The following is a 19,723-nucleotide window of genomic DNA, read 5'->3' on the forward strand; positions in this document are numbered from 1 at the left end:
TGAAAATGACCAATTTATTATTGTTTTTGGTTTTGGAGGGATTATTATTAGGCTCTGTGTGGAGTAAGGAAACTTGCCCAAGGTTTCGCCCTCTGCCTGGAACTGAACTCAGGTCTCTCGCTTGCAAAGCGAGTGCTCTAACCACTGAGCTACAGGACTCCACTCCTTCAATCCCCTTGTAGAGACATTCAAGAAATCGATGGGCCATGGATGGAAATAAAGGTTGTAGGGGTGAAAGGGCAATGTGCTAGTTTGCTGACTCTACCCAGTTCCTTCCTTAATAGGTTTCAAATTTATTTGATTGATTGGCACAATTCAAAACGCAACACGGCAATATAATGATAACAGGAACTGTATCAGGACACCATAACAAGATAAGCCACTGCCATCGGTTTACTATCCAGTTGGATAGTAACCAAAAAGGTTAATTGCTACGAGTTTGGTAGTTCAAAGTCTTTATTCTCATAATCTTTAAACTACTAAACCACCACTGTCTCACACCGCAGGCTGCTGAGAGACCCATCTCAAGACCTTCCTCTTCGACCGTGCTTTCGATCACCCTCCTTCCCCACCTTGCCCTCCGCCCTCCCTGATCCCGAACCCCAGCTCGGGTCCGAAACTCTGACTGTTCAGTGACTTGGGACGTCCGCTTGACATGAAAGGCGTGTAATTTTGTTGCTGCTGTTGTTATTCTGGGAACCCTCAGACAACTGGTTCAAACTTTGTTGCTTTGACTAGTAATAGCTGAAACAAGTGTTCAAACTCAGAATTCTAGACAGTTCGCACAGCTAAGCCATTCGGCCCAGCCTGATGTACCAACTTTGTCAAATAGCTGTCCATTTAGTCCCTCTCCCTCTGCCTTTTCCCCATGACCTTTAATCGCAAGACCGGTCTGGATGAGGAAGCCCATCTGATCTCATCCCTCCAGAACGCTCATACGTTTCCTTTGTAAATAGCTGTCTTGATTCCATTTCTCTTCACATTTTTCAGGTGTTAAATTGCCCCGACTTGGGACCTCATTCGGAAATCGAATATTTCCTACATTAACTCCATAATGAGCAAGAGATCTCAAACAGAACAGAGTATTGAATCTCACTATAGGGAGGAACCATTATTAACACTGATGTTTCTTTCTACTTATTAGCCGCTCCCCTTTGTACTCTCGTCAATGCCAAGTGAGCTCAGTTATTTCAGATCGCCAGAGGGTGATGTTCCAGCTTTGTAGCCAGCAGCATTCACCACATTTAGCAATCAGAGCAGAATATCGCTTCGCAAACGAGAGGATCTGGGTTCAATTCCCGGCAGGGCGAAACGTTGGGCAAATATCCTTACTCTACCCGTCTCTGTTTAGCAGTAAGTAGGAACCCGATTGGCGGATCACTTTTCCGGGGGATAATAATACCTTAAAACATAATAATAAAATAATAATAATTTGATCATTTAATCCACGACTGTTTGTGGGACGCTGCTGTGTACAATTGGCTGCTGCGTTTAGCCCACAAAATATACAGTCAATTCAATTTACAGTATATTCTGTGAAGCGCTTTGAGATGTCTCGAAGACGCGATAAGGCGCTATATCAAATGTAAGGATTATTATTATTATAACCTGAAAAGGAGAAAGAAGGAACAAAGTTCAAGCACTACTAGAAGCTAACAATATCAATTTTTATAATGAAATTAAGGAAATGACTTTTTTTTCTAAAATTCATGAACAAAAAATTAAATAACCAAAACTCCATTGTCGACATGTCAGAACTAAGATCAATTGATTTCAAACTGTTACACCAGTGAAGTTTACACTGTGTGTGTTAACATATTTCTGCAGTACAGCAAACAGAAAACAGGCAACTGACCCAATTCACACAATTACCTCTGCATGAATAGCCAGGCTTAAAATGTGCAATTAAATAAAATCAAAGGAGGTACAGTTGGTATTGTGTACAGATTTGTCAATAACGTAGCTGGAGAATTTCGCCTGATACTGAACTTAACCGCAACTAATGGGGCTCCATATTGACGCACTGCAGCAGAGTTAAAGTGTTGTTAAGTTAAGGCATTGTACACAGGTTTTAGACTGCTGAAGCCACGTTTAGATATTATAAAATGTTAAGTGGGCAGAGCCTAGGAAAAGATGCGTGTCCTGGCCAACAATTCCCCCCCCAGACAAAACTGGTCATTCACCTCATGGGTGTTTGTGGGACATTGGTGTTTGCAAATTGCAACAACCACAACAACTTGCACTTGTATAACGCCCTCCACACCGGGTAGTCTCAGAGTGCTTAACAGTGGTGGAGTCTGATTACGAGCCAAGGGGGGAGGTGGGGAGGAGGTGACTGTAAGCATGGTCAAAAAGGAAGGTTTTCAGGTGGGACTTGAAAAAGGGGAGAGAGGGGTCAAGGCAGAGGGATTCAGGAAGAGTGTTCCAGAGTTTCAGGGTGTAATAGCTGAAAGCGCGACCTCTGATGGTGGGGTGGAGGGCGCGAGAGACGAGCAGGAGGCCGGTGCCAGTCGAGCGGAGACGCGGTGGTGGATTGGGGAGTGAGGAGGTCAGAGAGGGAGGTACCAGAGAGTGAAGGGATTTGAACATGAGGGTGAGGATCCTGAAGTCGATCCGCTGGGTGATGGGGAGCCAGTGGAGCCTGGGCAGAACTGGTGAGATGTGGGTATGGAGTTTGGTCCGGGTCAGTATGTGGGCGGCAGAGTTCTGAATGAGCTGGATCTTTTGAACAGTGGAGCTGGGGAGACCGACGAGGAGTGAGTTGGAGTAATCCAGGCGGGAGGTGACAAACGCACGCACGCACGAGGGTTTCGGCTGCATTTGGGGTAAGGTACGGTCGGAGGCGGGCAATGTGGCGGAGGTGGAGGAAGGCAGAGGAATTGCAGTCACTGTACTTGTAGTAAAATCCTGTGAAGTGCTTTGAGACATCCTTCTGATGTGAAATCCTCTATATCAAATGCAAGAAGGTTACATTTTATTTCTAATCTTCCTTCAGACTCATTCACTGTACACTTGGCCATCAGTACTACACCGACTTACATTGACATCAGCTACATATTGTCATGTCTCTCCCCCGCCCCCCTATCCCGGTCTTCTTTTCTTCAATGATAACTGCAGTAGACCAGTGCAGGGTGTGGTACTGATCCACACAGATAACTAAGGTCTGGTCTAAGGTTCAATCAACCTTTGATCGAACAGCTGAACTTAAACTGGCTCAGCAGTGGAGAATTTGCAATGGGACTAGGGTAAAGAAATGCAGTACATCGGTCAAGATTCTAGCTCCCACTCCCTGCTGAAAAGGGCTATTTCTCGAGGGCTGAGACACCTTATGGTGCTGTAAATCAGCAAGGGCCTTCGACAAAATAGATGGTTGAGGGGTTGGGGGGAGGGCAGATCAGGCTGGAGTCAAATTCCAGCCCAAAAGAATTGCTGCAGAACTGTCAGATCAGGTTGATCACATTCAACCATATGCTCCTGGGCTTTCTCTATTTTCAGACGATTCCTCAAGTGCATGTAACTGTGAAATGGAAGCACAGAAACATGGAGCAAAACGAGATGCCATTCTGTGTACACGGTCATAATACCTACTGCGGCTCTTACAGGGCAGGCTTCAAGCACAAGAACAAGGAAGACCTTCCTTAGAATGAGGCATGTTTTTCTCTTCCAACAAAAGAACCATTGATGCTCCACCAATAACCTTGACAGCACTGCCCTACATGATTTGTTTTGTTGGCATTTTTTAAAGAAATAGGTTTTTAGGTTTGGGTACGATGCTGAAAATTTAAATTCTTGATCAAGTCTTCATAAGAAATTGTGATTCTATACTGTACAAGTGCTCGGCACGCTCACAGCAATTTAATAAGTTCACTGCAAGAATACAAGAAGGAAGAGACCTCGCCAAGCAGCCATGACCCGCTGGAGAACACTGCAACGAGGACTGGCTCCGAGCCGATTTATTAGATAAAGATGAATGTTGCAGTGTGCGGAGCTGAACAATCAGCAGCACAGCAATGGCGCGTTCTGCACAAGACCATTTAAATATGCCTGGAAATATTTGTATGATAACGCGAATGTGATCGCAGCAATCCAACCAGGATCTTTCAGTTCACTGCAGGAAAGCAATAAGATGTCTGTAGTAACCGAGGTTGCAAAGAAGCCTTGGGAAACCTGCTTAAACTGTGCAGCGCGAGCTGGCTATCTGATGGGGAAGGCAGAAAGAAGACGAGTTCAAAATCAAGCACGCTGCATCCACAGTCATAAGATTTCGGAAATAGACCATGTAAAGCAAACATTCTGCACTTTATCTGCACAGATGCCAGACCATAGACAAAATATACAATGCTAATCTGTCCCACTGTTCAACCCCTCACCTCTCCCTCCATCATCGCTGTGACCTACAAAATATTTGATATCTCTTTCCGTAATTATTCCATAACATTTTTCAATCGTGACATTTATGAAGCTAGATTTTAGAAAATGTCAATCTACTCAATCATTCAGTGTCAATGAACTCTTCCAGGTATTCACAGGTATTCGGTGGGTAAAATCTTCTTAATTTAGATTAAGGCTGATAATTTTGAGTGCAACTTCAACACAACAAAACTGTTCATAAGTTATAATTATATGTTCATATGATGGATGAAGTTCATGCAATATATTGGCATCATTTGAAATCTTGGTCCTTCAATGAGCAACATTGCCTGCCTCAGCCACTGCTTCTGCCCTCAGGCCGCCGAGACCCTCATTGACGCATTCATCACATCCAGGCTCACCTACGCTAACTCCCTGCTCGCCGGACTTTCCAACTCTTCTCTCCACAAGCTGCAGATTATTCAGATTTCTTCACCTCGTGCTGTCTCTCGTACCAAGCTCCATGAACCAATCACCCCGATCGTTGCCTGGTTCCACTGGTTCCCCATCCTCACTTTCAAAGCCCTCCGTGGCCTTGCTCCTCCCTACCTCTACGATCTAGTAACACCATACCAACCAGTGCACTCCCTCCCTCAGCGGGCACTGGCTTGCTTCATGCCCCCGTCCTGCCCTCCCCCCACCCCCATTGCCTGTCGGGCCTTCAGCTTTTTTGCCTCAATCCTCTGGAATTCCATCCTAGATTCCCTCCACCTCGCCCCCTCCCTTGCCTCCTTCAGGGCCCATCTCAAGTCTTTCCTCTTTGACCGTGCTTGCAGCCACTCTGCTATCTCCCCTACTGTCCACCCTTCTTGATTCCAACCCCCAGCTCGGGTGCAAATCCTTAACCGTCCAGCACCTTGGGACGTCCTTCCGACGTGAAAGGCGCTATATAATTGTAATTTTGTTGTTGTTGGATAGTTCATCATTGCATAATGTTAACATGAAATTAGAGTTAAATTTATATTGTTTGCTTTAAATTGTTTCCAGCTACATTCTGAAATGAGGACATTAATTTAGGTAGAGAAAACTTGTACAGAAGAGCATCTGAACTCTTAATTTATTACCGCTGTGTCCATCACCTATACAATACAGAGTGGCTACACTTCACAGTAAATTGCTGTAAAGCGCTCTCCTGACAGGACAGGAGCTATTACTATTATTACTCTTATTATCAATAATATTTTAAAATGGTCTGAGTTTGTCAGTGCTCAGCTTCGAATCATTGTAAATCATCAGCGCAACAGAAACTTGCCTTTCTATTCCTCGTTCATTATCGAAAAAAGAATGGATCAGTGGGCAAAAGCCCTCTCCTGCCCCAGTGTAACATTAAGCCACACAAGACCAAGATACTGTCGGTTCACTTTACAGTCCGTGTCGTCAGCTGATCCCAGTGGGAGCGCTGCGATTGATTTAAGCTGCAGAGGAGGAATATCCAGCCAGGCATCCTGCTCCTGCCCACTAGCCTGGAGCGGGTATGCGCGTGCGCACAGCTGAGAACAGGAGCAACCTCGCTTTTGTGCTGCCCTTCACAGGCGAATAGCCTGCGATAGATATTCTGTAAAGGGATCTTTATTGATGGTCAGTCACACCTGCACCAAGCAGAACACCCAAACAGAGGGGCACAGGTGAGCAACACAGCCAAGAACACGGAGATTTCAAGTGCCTTATTCTCTAATGATAAACCCCAGAAATTTTACCATCGCAGTGTGATTTCACAATGATCTAACCTGGTTTCTTTATGTATTTACGGCGCCCTGTTCGAAGCGAGGCCATGGTCTGAAACCATCAGCGTCTATACAACCACTTCAGGACTGCGATGGCCACTTTAAGGGCACGTGTTTGAAATCTCAGAACGGTTAAAAAAAAACAACAGAGGAACAACGATGTTTCATTTTGTGAAATAAAACCGGAAAGGGTTCCTCGACCTAAAATGTTACTGATGCAACGGTCTGTGCACAAGGTCATTCACATCCATTGGCTCCGTTCTGACACTGGTGATGAAAGCGATGACTCGTCACATTCAGCATAAGGTGACAAATCCAATTCCACTCAAGTATTTGGTGGCCCGAAAAGATGTCTGTCTGCCGTGTTAGACGTGAGAGAACCAGCTTTAAAAGGAAAAAGGATGATCTGCAGACACACAGTGCCCGGTATCGGTGTCCTATTTACATACTCTCGCTCTCTTATTCACATAGTTACTGTAGATGCTCAGACTTGCACTTGCCACACATTTTGTGCATCCAAAGAGTATTTCAGGTGTCTGAAGGAGGCAGACTTTTGATGTGGAGTTTCTTTCTGTAGCCATACACACACACACACACACACACACACACACAGAGTACCATTTAGCAATCATTCATAATTCTGAAATGAAAATCAAACAGTTACTGTTGTGACAAACAAACCAAGAGGAGATCTGTGTTACTCCACACGTTGGGTTTGTATCCAATTTTCTTCGATTCCTGGCTTTGGCCCCAAATTGTTACCCAATGAATTGAATCGGAGAATAGACCTCCACTTGTTCTGCTCCTAAACAGCCTCCTGGGAATTGCATTCATTCAAGATGGGTTTAATGCTCCCCCTCAGGGAAGGTGCTTATTTCTTTCCGCTTTGCTGAGGTGGTGCAACTCAGAATGGAAACTGGAAAGAAAACGCATTGCCTGGAAGAAGTGGAGACATAGAGAGCTCTGGTGCAGTGGACCATTTGAGGCACAAAGCCCATTCCAGTCCAGCCCAGTCTACACACAGGAGCTNAAAAAAAACACCTTTAACAAGCACACAAGGCTTTTGGACTTCATTATTTTGGACGCATTATTTCCTTTTTACCCCCCACCCACCCCCCCGAACACCTCAATACTCACGAGGGAGTGAAAGCTTCAGATTCTGCTGCAGTGTGTATGTCAGTTGCCGAGAGAGGAGGGTGGAAGCCATCTTCGATTCCTAAGACTGAACGAGGGACGTGGGTTGAACGACAGAGGCAGTTCAGATCAAGACTCCCAGCCTGCAGTTCTGTGGAGGAGAAAAGCAGATAAAATGTCTCTGAAAAAGGGCTCCTCCTCGTTCATTGGCAGTGACGTGTCATTGCACGGCAGAGCTTATGCTTTGAGCAGATTCGTGGAATGTTTTATTTCTTGCGCCACATCTCATCTATTCTAGAAACAAACAAGTCAATTATGTCTGGCGTCACGTGTCGCTGGACATTGTGAAACCACCTAGGGCCATCTCATCCTTCTGGCAATCAGCAATCCGGGGAGCAAATCACATCTACAAAATTCTTCACGCGGTTAGTGTTTCCATAGGGAAGCTTGAGGGAAATAAAATAAAAGGTGCTAAGGGAAACAACACATACAGGTCCTAATTCCACCAATGTGTCAACGCTGTTCAATTTATCGCCGCGCATCAAATGATCCACTTTACGGCTCTGAAGCACCAACCGCCACGCATGAGGATTTTATTTTCATCGGTTTTGAAGTTCGGTCGGACTTTCATTCATAATGACCAGAATTAACATTGCGCAGTGTGCTTTTGGTAAATTTGACTGTTTTCAGCCAATAATTCAAAATCATCAAGTCAAACCAACATTTGGTTTGGGGGAGGGAGAGTCTGTGATTGGCGCTGTCTGAGCTTATCTGTGCTGGGGAGAGCATTTTTCCGCACTGGTCAATGACTGTCAAGTAGGTCAGATGCAGGATAAAGCTTCTCTTTCCCGGCTCAATAAAATCCTCGACATCAGAAGAGCTTCCTTCACTACCGCAGTGCAACATTTCCACTTCCCACAGCAGACACGTTCCCTAATGTCAGGAGAGATGCAGTCATCAGCTCAGAGAGCGCACACAACCAACTGTGTAACGTGCATGTCACTTGCTCTGTGTCACGCCACAAGGTTCAAAGTCTCCTGACTCTTGATTGTGCTGTTAATATATTTAACCTTCTTAGAAAAAGATTAAAGCAGTTCTTCCTAGTCGACCTTTTCACTGCCCCTCACAAAACATTTCCACCCTTACTGTTTCCTGAATCACAGGTTCTGCTGTTTATTGCCGTTTTTCCAAAAGCAAAATCACTGTTCCTTTCATATTGCAACTCTTCCACAAAAAAAATTGAACGGTCTGTCTTTACAAAACCTTCCCTGTCTATTCTCTCCTTGCATAACAGGTTATTTTGTCGGCAAGAACTGGAGCATTTTCACCGTATACACAATTTAAATCTCAGTAATTTGGTCCTAAAGTTCTCTGCACAACTACAAAGTATCTAATCACTTGATGACACACGCTTATCTTTATTTGACAATATTCCCTCGTTATCTGCTAAGCCAAATTCTCTCCTGTACACACCAATTTAACTATCACTCACTGAAGTCTATTATTCCATTCATCCTCCACATGGATCCAAGTACTTTTATTGCCTAATGCCCTTGCACTCTTTGCTTTGAACTGAATACAGCACTTCCTCAGACATTCTCTCCACAATCTCATGCGTGCCAGTAAGTAATATAGCCAACGGTTCAACCTGCTACGTCACTGCGAAAGTCTGTATTTTGTGAGTCGGCACTGAAGAATCTGCTCAGCTTATTCAAGGACTATAAGGAGATCTGGCATTACTGAGGCAACAACCATGGGGCAAAAAATATGCTAATGCAGTGTAAAATGAGAAGGACAAATTAAAAATAGGCTGTGCTAATAGGTTGTGATAAACACATTCAAAACACAACAACTTGCATTCATATAACACTTCACTCCGCAGTTCCGCAGTGCTTAATGGTGCTGGAGTCTGATCTCGAGCCAGGGGAGAGGGATGGGGTAGGTGACCGTAAGCATGGTCAAAAAGGAAGGTCTTTAGGTGGGATTTGACAGTGGGGAAGGAGGGGGCAAGGCGGAGGGATTGGGGGGGGGGGGGAGAGTTCCAGAGCTTCAGGGGGCAGTGACTGAAAGCACAGCCGCCGATGGTGGAGCGGAGGGACGAGGGATGCGCAGGAGGCCGTAGCTAGACGAGCGGAGGCAGTGGGTGGTGGAGTGGGGGTGAGCAAGTCGGGAAGATTAAGGAGGTGCGAGGGCATGAACAAATTTATACAAGCAGCAAGGGAAAGTCATTCAACAGAGATTTTCAAAATAGTATGAAACTGCGTTGTGTTTGTTCGAACGAACTTTAGTCTTAAAGCAGCAAATATGTGTTGACACGGTTTATTTTGATCTCACGCATTCCTTGATGGGACACATTATTGGAAGCAAAGTTTAAAGGAAGGCTAAGAGTCAAGGAACAACATTCAGGGCCACAGATACGGTTGCAGCTCCAGTTACAATGATTTTACACCGAGAATAAACTTGCCTGCACTACATGTGTGAGTTGAAGGGAGTTTCTCCCAATGTAGCCTGGCCAAAAATCCTCCACCTAAGTTTGATCATTTATGTCTCCTCGTGTGTCATTGCTGTACACAAATTGTCTGCCACATTCACCTATAAAATACAGTCACTACACTTTACGGAAAAATCCTAAGAAGTGCCTTGAGCATCCTCCTAATGTGAAGGCACTGTATCAAATGCAAGGGTTATTATTCTAATTAGTTGATTCCAGAACTTGGGCCATGTGTATTTATATTATATATGTATTAGACACTGCAATCTTATCAATTTTTAGATTCCTCTAAGAACTACAGAAAATCGGCTTAAAATTAAGGCTCGATTCAACAATTTGCTAAAATTCTGGGTAGTCTAATTGGCAGCTGTGTTCGCCCACAAAATATACAATCAATCCACTTTATAGTGTATATCTTGAAGCACTTTGAGACGTCTCGATGACGTGATAAAACGTTATATCGAATGCAAGAATTATTTTTACTATTATATGAATAAAGATATGGGAGTTTTTCCTGGTGTCCTGGTCAACAATCCCCCAGATAAAATTGGTCATTCACCTCATGGCTGTTTGTAGAGCGTTGCTGTGTGCAAATTGGTTGTTGCATTTGCCTGTAAAATACATAGCTACACAACTAACTGCACTTTACACTGTGAAGTGCTGTTGAGTTGTCCTCCTGATGGGAAAGGCACTATATCAAATGCAAGAATTATTATTATTTTATTATTCTGATGTAGGAACATTGACCTGTTTGCTATACCTTGTGGACATTGCTTATGTTGATATATTTCTGTACAAAGTCAAGTCACTGAACACTTTGATCGCTAGGCCAGAAGACACTTTGGACTGTGCAGTGGTTACAGTTCAACAGGCACCAGCTTCTCACTGAACTAACTAGTCTTCATGTGTGTTGATTGACAATGAGTGTTAGCAGGTTGTGTGTTAATTTGGAGGTGGGGGGGGGGGGCAAAAGAGAAGAGTAACATATCATAGCCAAATCTGATTTTGTCCTTAGCAGACATACATAAACCTACACTTTCTAGGATCAATAAGTAAGAAATCCAGCCAAATTTCCCCAAACCCTAGGGACACTGAGCCGATGATACTATTCCCACTATTTCCCCGGCTAAGTTAAGCCAACTCCGTTCACAGCAAGAATCCAATCTTTCAGAACTGCACTTCTCTGTGCCATAATTGTGCAGACCGTGTATCCATAGAGCTCCCTAATTGCAGACTAGCAAGTGGTACAAAGTTGAAAGTAATCATAAACCTGTGAGAAACATATACAAGCATTTCAATGCCAAACATTGGCAAAAACCCTTCAACCCGTCTTGTTTCTCGGCTCATAATGTAGAATCAAGACTAACCTTGCAAATGCTACAAAGGGTTAGGAAAAGCTTTGATGAAATGAATACTACAGTCTGTGATTGATAACTAGGAACACAGTGTTTGCTGCACGCAGGATTCGGGAGTGACTCCAGGTTTCAGTGGATTAGCTCTAAGCAAACGTGATATCTCAAAAGCTTCTCGTTTAGAATAGGAAGTCTAGAACAGCGATAGAAAAGAATTCTGAACCATTTAAACATTGTTGGTTTTGCTGGTAAGTACGAACTGCCTCACTGTTTGAGTTTAAAGTTTATCCTGCCGTTTAGAAGATGTACTAAATAGTTACAATGATTTCCTTATTCCCACTCACTGACATTTGCAATACATTTTATTCTTTTTTTCAGATGCAAAGCAAATTGAGTTAACTGTGTTTGGTTTGTCATTAACATCTATATTCTGCCTCTTGGTGACATCATCCGCAGACATGGGGTCATCTTCCACATATGTGCGGATGACACCCAACTCTTCCTCTCTGCCTCCATCCTTGATGCCAGGACCCACTGCTGTCCTGACAGAATGTCTGTCAGACATCAAGTCCAGGATGAGAGCGAACTTTCTTCAGTTGAACGTCAACAAGACCGAGGTTCTCCTGATTGGCTGCTGTCAGCGCCTCCTCACTTCAGGAGCTAACAGCATCACCATTCATGGTTACACACTCAACCTTGTTAAGCCAGTCCAGAACCTTGTTTGACCCTCAACTATCCTTTCGCCCACATCTGCGCCATGACCCGCTCTGCCTTCCTCCACTTCCGCAACGTCCCCGACGCTGTCTCACACCGCAGGCCACCGAAACCCTCATACACGCCTTCATTACATTGAGGCTCGACTATGCAAACTCCTTGCTTGTCGGCCTCTCCAACTCCTCCCTCCACAGACTGCAGATCATCCAGAACTCTGCAGCCCGTGTCCTCTCCCTCACCAGGCTCCAAGACCCTATCAGCCCCATCCTCGCCCGACTCCACTGGCTTCCCATCACACAGAGGATACAGTTCAAGATCCTGGTCCTCACCTTCAAAGCCCTGCATGGTCTTGCTCCCCTCTACCTCTCCGACCTCCTAACCCGTTACCATCCTGTTTGCTCTCTCCGCTCAGCGGGCTCTAGCCTGCTTCACGTTCCCCCGCCTCGCTCGCCCCACTATCAGCGAGCGGTCCTCACCGCCACTCTGCACCCACCCTCTGGAACTCCATGCCTCAGTCCCTCCTTCTCGCCCCCTCCCTCGCCACCTTCAAGACCCACCTCAAGACCCTTCTCTTCGACAGTGACTTTGAATCTCCCTGCTTCCCCCCCTGCCCTCCACCCTCCCCCAGCCCAACCTTCAGCTCGGGTCCGTAACTCTGTCTGTCTGGGGTCTTGGGACGTCCTCGTGAAAAGCACTCTACAAATGTAATTTTGTTGTTGTTGTTGTCATAAAACCAAAGCCTGCAGCATCACCAAAGGAGTGACGCCATATCACAGTGAAACTATCCCATTCCTTGCAATTCAAACTTAAAGAACCTCTGAGTCAAGTACTGCACTGCGTAGGTTAAATTCCTAGTGTTAAATTGTCCCAGTGGCAACCTCAGCCATTCAATCACCCTCCTCCACTGCAGTTTTCTACATTCATCTACAATGATGTCTTGGAGCAAGATTACCCAATTAATGCCAATTAGAGTTGAATTATGAGTATTTGTACGCTCATACTCATGGTGGGGGGGGGTACTTCCTACTGCGAAAAGCTCTGAGACATTATCCTGTATAAAGGGTGCTATATAACTGCAATTTGGTGTTGTTGTTGTCATTGACTTAAATATGCCGTACGTAGAACACACAGGGTTCCAAGATGAGGTACAAAATGCACAGAGGATATAACAGGCACATATGGAAAATTTTACAAAAGCAAACAGAAGAAGTTATTGATCTGGGCATTACTCTAACAATCATGTAAAAACGCTTACCCTTGCCGTCTATCTGACCTTGGTTAACATACACCCACTGGAATAACGCGCATGAACTGTTCGAGGGAAAGACAGAACAGTTTGTCCCTGCTGTTCCAGTATACACTGCAGGCTGATTTGTATTCAGGCAGGGTAAGCATTTTCCCTGCTGCTGGAAAACCATTTAACAGAGTACAATGAAACAGTACAGCAAATCAAAGCAGAGGCAGAACGTTGCAGCGACTGCTGTCGTCTCTGATGGGGGGAGGGGGAGAGCGAGAAGAAATTAAAAAACTCTTGTGTGACGTCGCAAATGTTTCAGCGAGAGCACGAACAACGACTGTTTGGATCTCCTAGGTTTGATTTGCAAAAGGGCAACCATCAAAGCTGTTTATCTCCCTGCTCGTTTCATGAGTGAGCAGAACTCATTAAAATGCTAATTAGCCACAGTTTTCACGACTTCTATGCATCCGCTACCAGCAGCAGTCTCAACAATGATAATAATCCGTTCATTTTTTTTCTCTGGGTGTAATTCCATGTTTGCGTGGTGGCAAAACCTTAAGAGAGGAAAAATGTGAAATGTAGGAATTGGAATTCTTTTATCTCACTTAACAGTGGGTACATAAGTCGCCTTTTGTGTTATCTCATTCAGGAAGGTTTCATAACAATCCTTTTCATTCACACAATATGGAATATCCCCTCTCCTCCCGCAGCCTAACAACAGTAATCTATATGAGGAAGATTATCCCGCAATGTCACAAGATTGATCTGGATGAAGAGGGGCCTTTGGCCCATCTGAACTCATCCCTCCAGATCACCCATTCTACCGATTTGGTGCTGATTTAAATGCAAGTTGTTGTTGTCGTTGGATGGACAAACAGCTAAAACACCATCGGCGCTCCTCTCCCGAGCCAGCCTTTCAGCCAGAGCAAAGCATCGCCAGCCAATTAATTATGGAGAAATATTTAGCACTTGGAGAGAATGCTCGTTTGCAGAATGGTCCATGGATTACGCAGGATATTTGAAACGGCATCAGCAAATTCATGAATAAACACTGACTTACCAATTCAAAACCTACTCGAGAACAGACCCAAGGGGAGCATCGGGTGGCTTGCCTCACCGTAGGCTCCAGGAGTCAGCGACTTTCAATCCAGTCAGTCGACTGCAGCATTGAGCAAGAATATCAAGTCAGCACAAAGTCATTCCCAGTTGGTTGGAGACAGTGCTTGAAGCTCAAGTCAGGACCACATTTATGGTGCCGTTAACCCTAGCAACCCCAGGCCCACGGTGTTATCTTTACATTGCACCCTTCTTGTGCAAAGGGAGTTAATTTTAGAAACATCACCGGAGAGCAGCAACTGAAATAGATTCGACCAGACCAGACGTGAGGAGCCCTCCTTAGCAAACGCCATTTTATTAGAAAGCAAAGAGTTGGGAGTTTCCAATACAGGGACAACACCACCAAACAGACCTGCCGCACCTGAACCATTTGCTGCTCCAGCTTAATTTTAAAATCGCTCATTTTAAATTTTTTAATTTTTAATTTTAAATTTACTCCTGGAGCTAAAGTCGATCTTCAAAGTGTGATTTTTAAAAAATATTGTTCACATGTTTCATTTCTTTTAGGTTTCCTTACTCCACACGCCTGCGTTGACCGAGCAGTCAGTAAGAACCCGGTTGTTACTCGATTGGCGGATCGCTAACCGGGGGTAATAATCCCTCCGTAATAATCCCTCCGCCAAAATAAATAAATAATGATAATTTGGTCACCCAGTTCATGACTGTTTGTGGGACGTCGTCGTGCAATCTCGTTTCGCTAACAAAATACACAGTAAAGTAACCACTTTACAATGTATTCTGTGAAGCGCTTTCATAGATGTGATAAGGCGCTCTGTCAAATGCAAGGCTTATTATTATAATTATTATTTTTTAAAAAGTATTACCATTCTGATATTTAAATTCTCATCTTAATAACCACATCTGAAAATGAATGAAGCCAAGGGTCACGGTTCCTACAAACATCACATGATTCCTTCCCAGGGAAGCAGTAAATTACAGTACAAACTTATTTACCACAGGTGTTGTTATGGATATGGCATCTATGCTCATCTATCAGTTGATTGCAGTTTTGGCCTCAGCATCAGTAAACAGTTTTAACTGCACTGCACACACTCAGTATTGCTTAGTGTATAAAGCACTGTACCATTTGCGTTCAGAACCACAGTGAGATGAGAGGCCAGAATGGAAACTTTAATCTATTTTCCTTTTTAGCTTTCCGATTGATAACACCACCACCTTGCATTTATATAGCGTCCCTCATGCAAAGTAAATTCCCAGAGGGTTTAAAGAACTTAAGAGCGCTTACAGACCTGGTCTGTACCTCCAGCATTTTGGGTTTCATTTCTGATTTCCGACATCCACAGTTTTTGGTTTTAATCACGTTATTGTCGAAGATCCTATCAGTTGCTTTGCAGAGGATTTGGGTAGCATGTGAAATGGTGGTTACCATATTGCCTTACAGCTGCTGTCCAGAGGTTACTGTGTTCATTTACAAGCTGTGTGTGCTTCATAAGGTATATTTATGATTCGGTTTACAAATTGAAGTATTAAGTGATAAAAATCAGAACCGGATGAAGCCAAACGGACACTTTTGCCAAAGATTATAACAGTAACAAGAGGGAAAAGCCTAAGCCTTAGGACTAGTATGAATCAAATCCACCGTATTAGCTCTATCATTGGAGCCTTTTAGTTTTAAGTAGCCCCAAACCTCACCGATCAATAATGCAGGTAACCAAATTAACAGTTTTGCATCTAATGTGGTGAAATGGCTATTAACACTGGACCATGAAACAGCTACGCTCTTCACATTACTTGCAATCAATACATTGCAAAATCCCTGCCATTTCATATATCGTTCACAAGCCTTCCCATTTCACGCTGACTGAGCTGAAATAAGAAGAGCTGTTATCGGTATCAACACTGATGTGTCTATACAAAGCAGCAAACACGCAGCTAAACTGGCAAAAACGGCATAATGTGGAGACTGTGATAAAGGGCAATAGCACTGAGCAATGAAGTCTATGGGAATGAAAAAATAGCAATGAAAATGCACTGTTCGACTCATCATTCCAATTCCATCACACTGCTCAGAAGAAATATGGCAAAGAGTAGATCATGAGCTATTTTTGACAGCTGAGGAAAAAATGCGGGTGGGGGGGGGAGGGGGAGGCGGTGGGAGGGAATAATAAAACTTTCTAAACTCGTGTTAAAAGAACACAAATTGTAGAAATAAAACCAGACAGCTGGCAACTTCCTTTTCACAACTGAATATGATGCAAAGAGATTTACTTCGCTTATAAAACGCCCAAACATTTTACATTTTAGAATCTCGCCCCCCACCCAAAACACTCCCTTCTCACTTGCTCTCTTGCAAGAAAATGACTTGTACTGATGTAAAGTTCCGCACACTCTTGGATCACAAGCCAATTAAGTTACTGCCGGCCTGCTATTTTACCATGAGGCATTAACACCAGGCCAGATGTTTGCCTCTTCTCTACATCTCCAAGTGGCCAAGTCTAGGAAACTGTTTGCATGGATTTTTTCCACAACCGCTCAGAAGTACTCCTTCTCTATTTATTTAATAATAAAACGAGTCTTGCAATCAATATAAAGCTTATAGCCTTGAAACAACTCAAAGCACCTCAGAAGTAATGTCAAGCATATCATCACCTATTAAGCAGAAATCTTCTCCCAGGCTACTTCCAAATCTTACTTGGGCTACTTGCTAAAAACACAAGGGTTGTTTGACACTGACGCTACAGTATTATGAAATCTCTGTGCTCTGCGTCCTCCTGAAAACACAGCAATGCCCTTATAAACAGGAAGCCTGGCTCTTTCTTTTCTCGTCTGTTGACCAGATCAAGTGAGACATTGATCTGAGTTCTGGCAGAAGATTGGGTTGGGGGGAATGAAGTTTGGGAAGTGTAGCCAAAATGACTTATTAATTGATTCCAGTGAATGCTGTTCTTATCGAAACTGTCCAGCCTGACACTGGAAGTTGAACAGAGTGACAGAATATACAAAGAGATCAATTTTTTTCAGCCACAATCGATACATCTACAATTTGCAAAATAGACCCTTTTGATGTTTGATGCAACACCTTCCTGAAAAAAATTCGACTGAACAACAGCTGTTAGCAATTTGCTCTGTTTGATGGTAGGATACAAGGTATAGGTCAACCCTGTTATATTTGGTGGGGGTGGGGGGGGGCGGGGTAGCCATAAAATGTCAACCCGCCTTAGAACTGTGTGCGTTCGAGAGCAGCCGCAGATCAGCTACCCACATGGCTGGCGAGGAGCCTGCATTGCGCAGAAAGCTGGCCAGCTGCTCTCCTGTAACACTGCCACTGGTCACCACCATCACGTATCCGTGCTAACTACTGAACTGCGACAATGCACTGTGTTGCACGGTGAGGCCTTGTGGAGCTTCGGGAACTGAATTCGGATTTTCTGGGAACAAAATATCAAGGTCCAAAACCCAATCGTGTTCCACCAAACCTACGTTGTGACTGGGTAGTCCTTGCTGCGCTTCCCTAAGGTAAATGAGCCTTTTTATTTCAGGAGCCAAAATAATGCAGAAGTTCAGTTTCCTGGTAATCAAGCATACAAGCAACATCACACAGATATTTCTGTATCTATCTAAGTCAGCAGAATGTCTTAGCTTTTCCCCCTCCCTTTTCCCTCCAGCAACACTGCGTGCCAATAACCACCACTGCTTTAATAATAATAATATGCTTTGCCAACTTTGGCAGTAGATTTGAATCTTAATGTATGGAGGGAATGGCTGGAGAATGCAAACAAAAGCAAGCGTTCATGCTACCCATGAGATGTTTTAGAATCTAGCTGATGATGCGGATTTGCTTTCCTCATTTGGGCCCAACATTAATGCCAAACATTATTGTGGAGTCCTGTAGCTCAGTGTTTAGAGCACTCGCCTCACAAGCGAGAGATCTGGGTTCGATTCCTGGCAAGGCAAAATGTTTCCTTACTCCACTGTTTACTAGCAGTAAATAGGAACCCAGTTGTTAGTCGATTGGCAGATCGCTTTTCCAGGGGTGATAATTCCTTCCAAATAAAACAATAATAATAAATTGGTCACTCAATCCACGACTGTTTGTGGGACGCTGCTGTGCACAATCAGCTGCCGCGTTTCGCCCACAATCTATACAGTCAATTCACTTTACAGTATATTTTGTGAAGCGCTTTGAGACTTCTCGAAGATGTGATAAGGCATTATATCAAATGCAAGGATTATTATTCCTTTCCTGAAATGCAGCACTTTCATCCCATCAGTCCAACCTGGATTCAAGTCCAGATCTGAAGGGAGAGGATAGAATTGCAAACCAACATAACACTGTAAAATAGGTGGCAGTCTGACTCAGTTGGTAGCACTCTTACGTCTGAGTCAGAAGATGGTGGGTTAAACCAAAATCACGTTTGCCTGTTGGACAAAAGTGGACAAAAAAGACTCCATGACACTGCTCACCAAAAAAAAGGGGTTTCTCCCAGTGTCCTGGTCAACAATCCTGTGGTCGATGATTGATTTCATGGCTGTTTGTGGGGTATTTCTGTGCACTAGTTGGTTGCCACATTTGTCTACAAAATACACAGTCACTACACTTTACAGGAGATCTTGCAAAGCACTTTGAGATGGTTCGATGACGAGTGACACATGCAAATATGTATTATAATGTAGATAAGGAACAACATTCTTGCATTACAAAGAGAAATACAAAGAGAAAATCAAACAGACATCAGCAAGTATGAGTCAGGCTGACCCTTTCCATTCAATGCGCTAAATTTGGAATTTTGACCTTTCCAGACAAATATTGCTGCGCTTCATAATATTCTCGGTTCAACGGCAGGGAAAATACAGTGCGTTTGATTAAAGACCATCACCAAACCAGTTGGTGCGGAATGAGCCATTCCATTTCCCTCATAATTGAGTGGCAAACTCACCAGTGTAGTACAGATCCTCGATCACTCATTGCTCTCATACGCAATACTGTGTGTCAATAGTGCACAACACAAAAGCCTACAGCGTGTACAACAGCTTCAGGGCAAACTGGGGATCCCCCCCACCCCCCGCCAAAAAAAAATTGCCGAAGAAGAAAAAAATAATTGAAGGCGATTTTTGTGCAGCGAGAAAAACAAAAACCTACATCGTCCTGTAACTGTTGCTCAGAGGCATGTGAGATAAATTGATGGCTTCACTAATCCATCGCTATGCCAACCAATGCACAAAGAGTAAGTAATGCACTGTGAAGGAAAAACTGATTTCCTCTTCCAATCGCCATGGTGACTCGAGCCGTTATATAATTGTCATGACAACCAACGTGCGCGGGTAAAAAAAAAACACCTCAAAGAGAAAAAGCTATCAATATCAGAACTCAACCGAATTACTCTGTAAAAATCCCAGGCTCTCTGGCACATCTGAGTTCTTCGATAGTCTCCCGCGCGGAAAAAAAAAAAAGGCTGTTGTTATAGAACTCAACAGCATCGAGGAGCTCTGAATAGTTTTCATTATTTTTAGAACGTAATAATAATAATAATCCTTGCATTTGATATAGCGCTTTTCACGTCGGGAGGACGTCCCAAAGCGCTTC

The 19,723-nt window shown here is 43.9% G+C and overlaps 1 protein-coding gene across 1 annotated transcript in view; it reads right to left on the reverse strand.

The window, feature by feature from the left end:
* Positions 1 to 19,723, reverse strand: part of abat (4-aminobutyrate aminotransferase) — a 44,511-nt gene that overhangs the window by 21,921 nt on the left and 2,867 nt on the right. The window contains exon 2 of the mRNA XM_007893773.2: positions 7,272 to 7,419. Coding sequence (XP_007891964.1) covers positions 7,272 to 7,341 — 70 coding nt within the window. The 5' untranslated portion in view covers positions 7,342 to 7,419. The remainder of the gene's footprint in view (positions 1 to 7,271; positions 7,420 to 19,723) is intronic.

Source organism: Callorhinchus milii, unplaced genomic scaffold (genome assembly GCF_018977255.1).
Source record: "Callorhinchus milii isolate IMCB2004 unplaced genomic scaffold, IMCB_Cmil_1.0 Scaffold16, whole genome shotgun sequence".
In the NCBI taxonomy this organism is placed as follows: Eukaryota; Metazoa; Chordata; class Chondrichthyes; order Chimaeriformes; family Callorhinchidae; genus Callorhinchus; species Callorhinchus milii.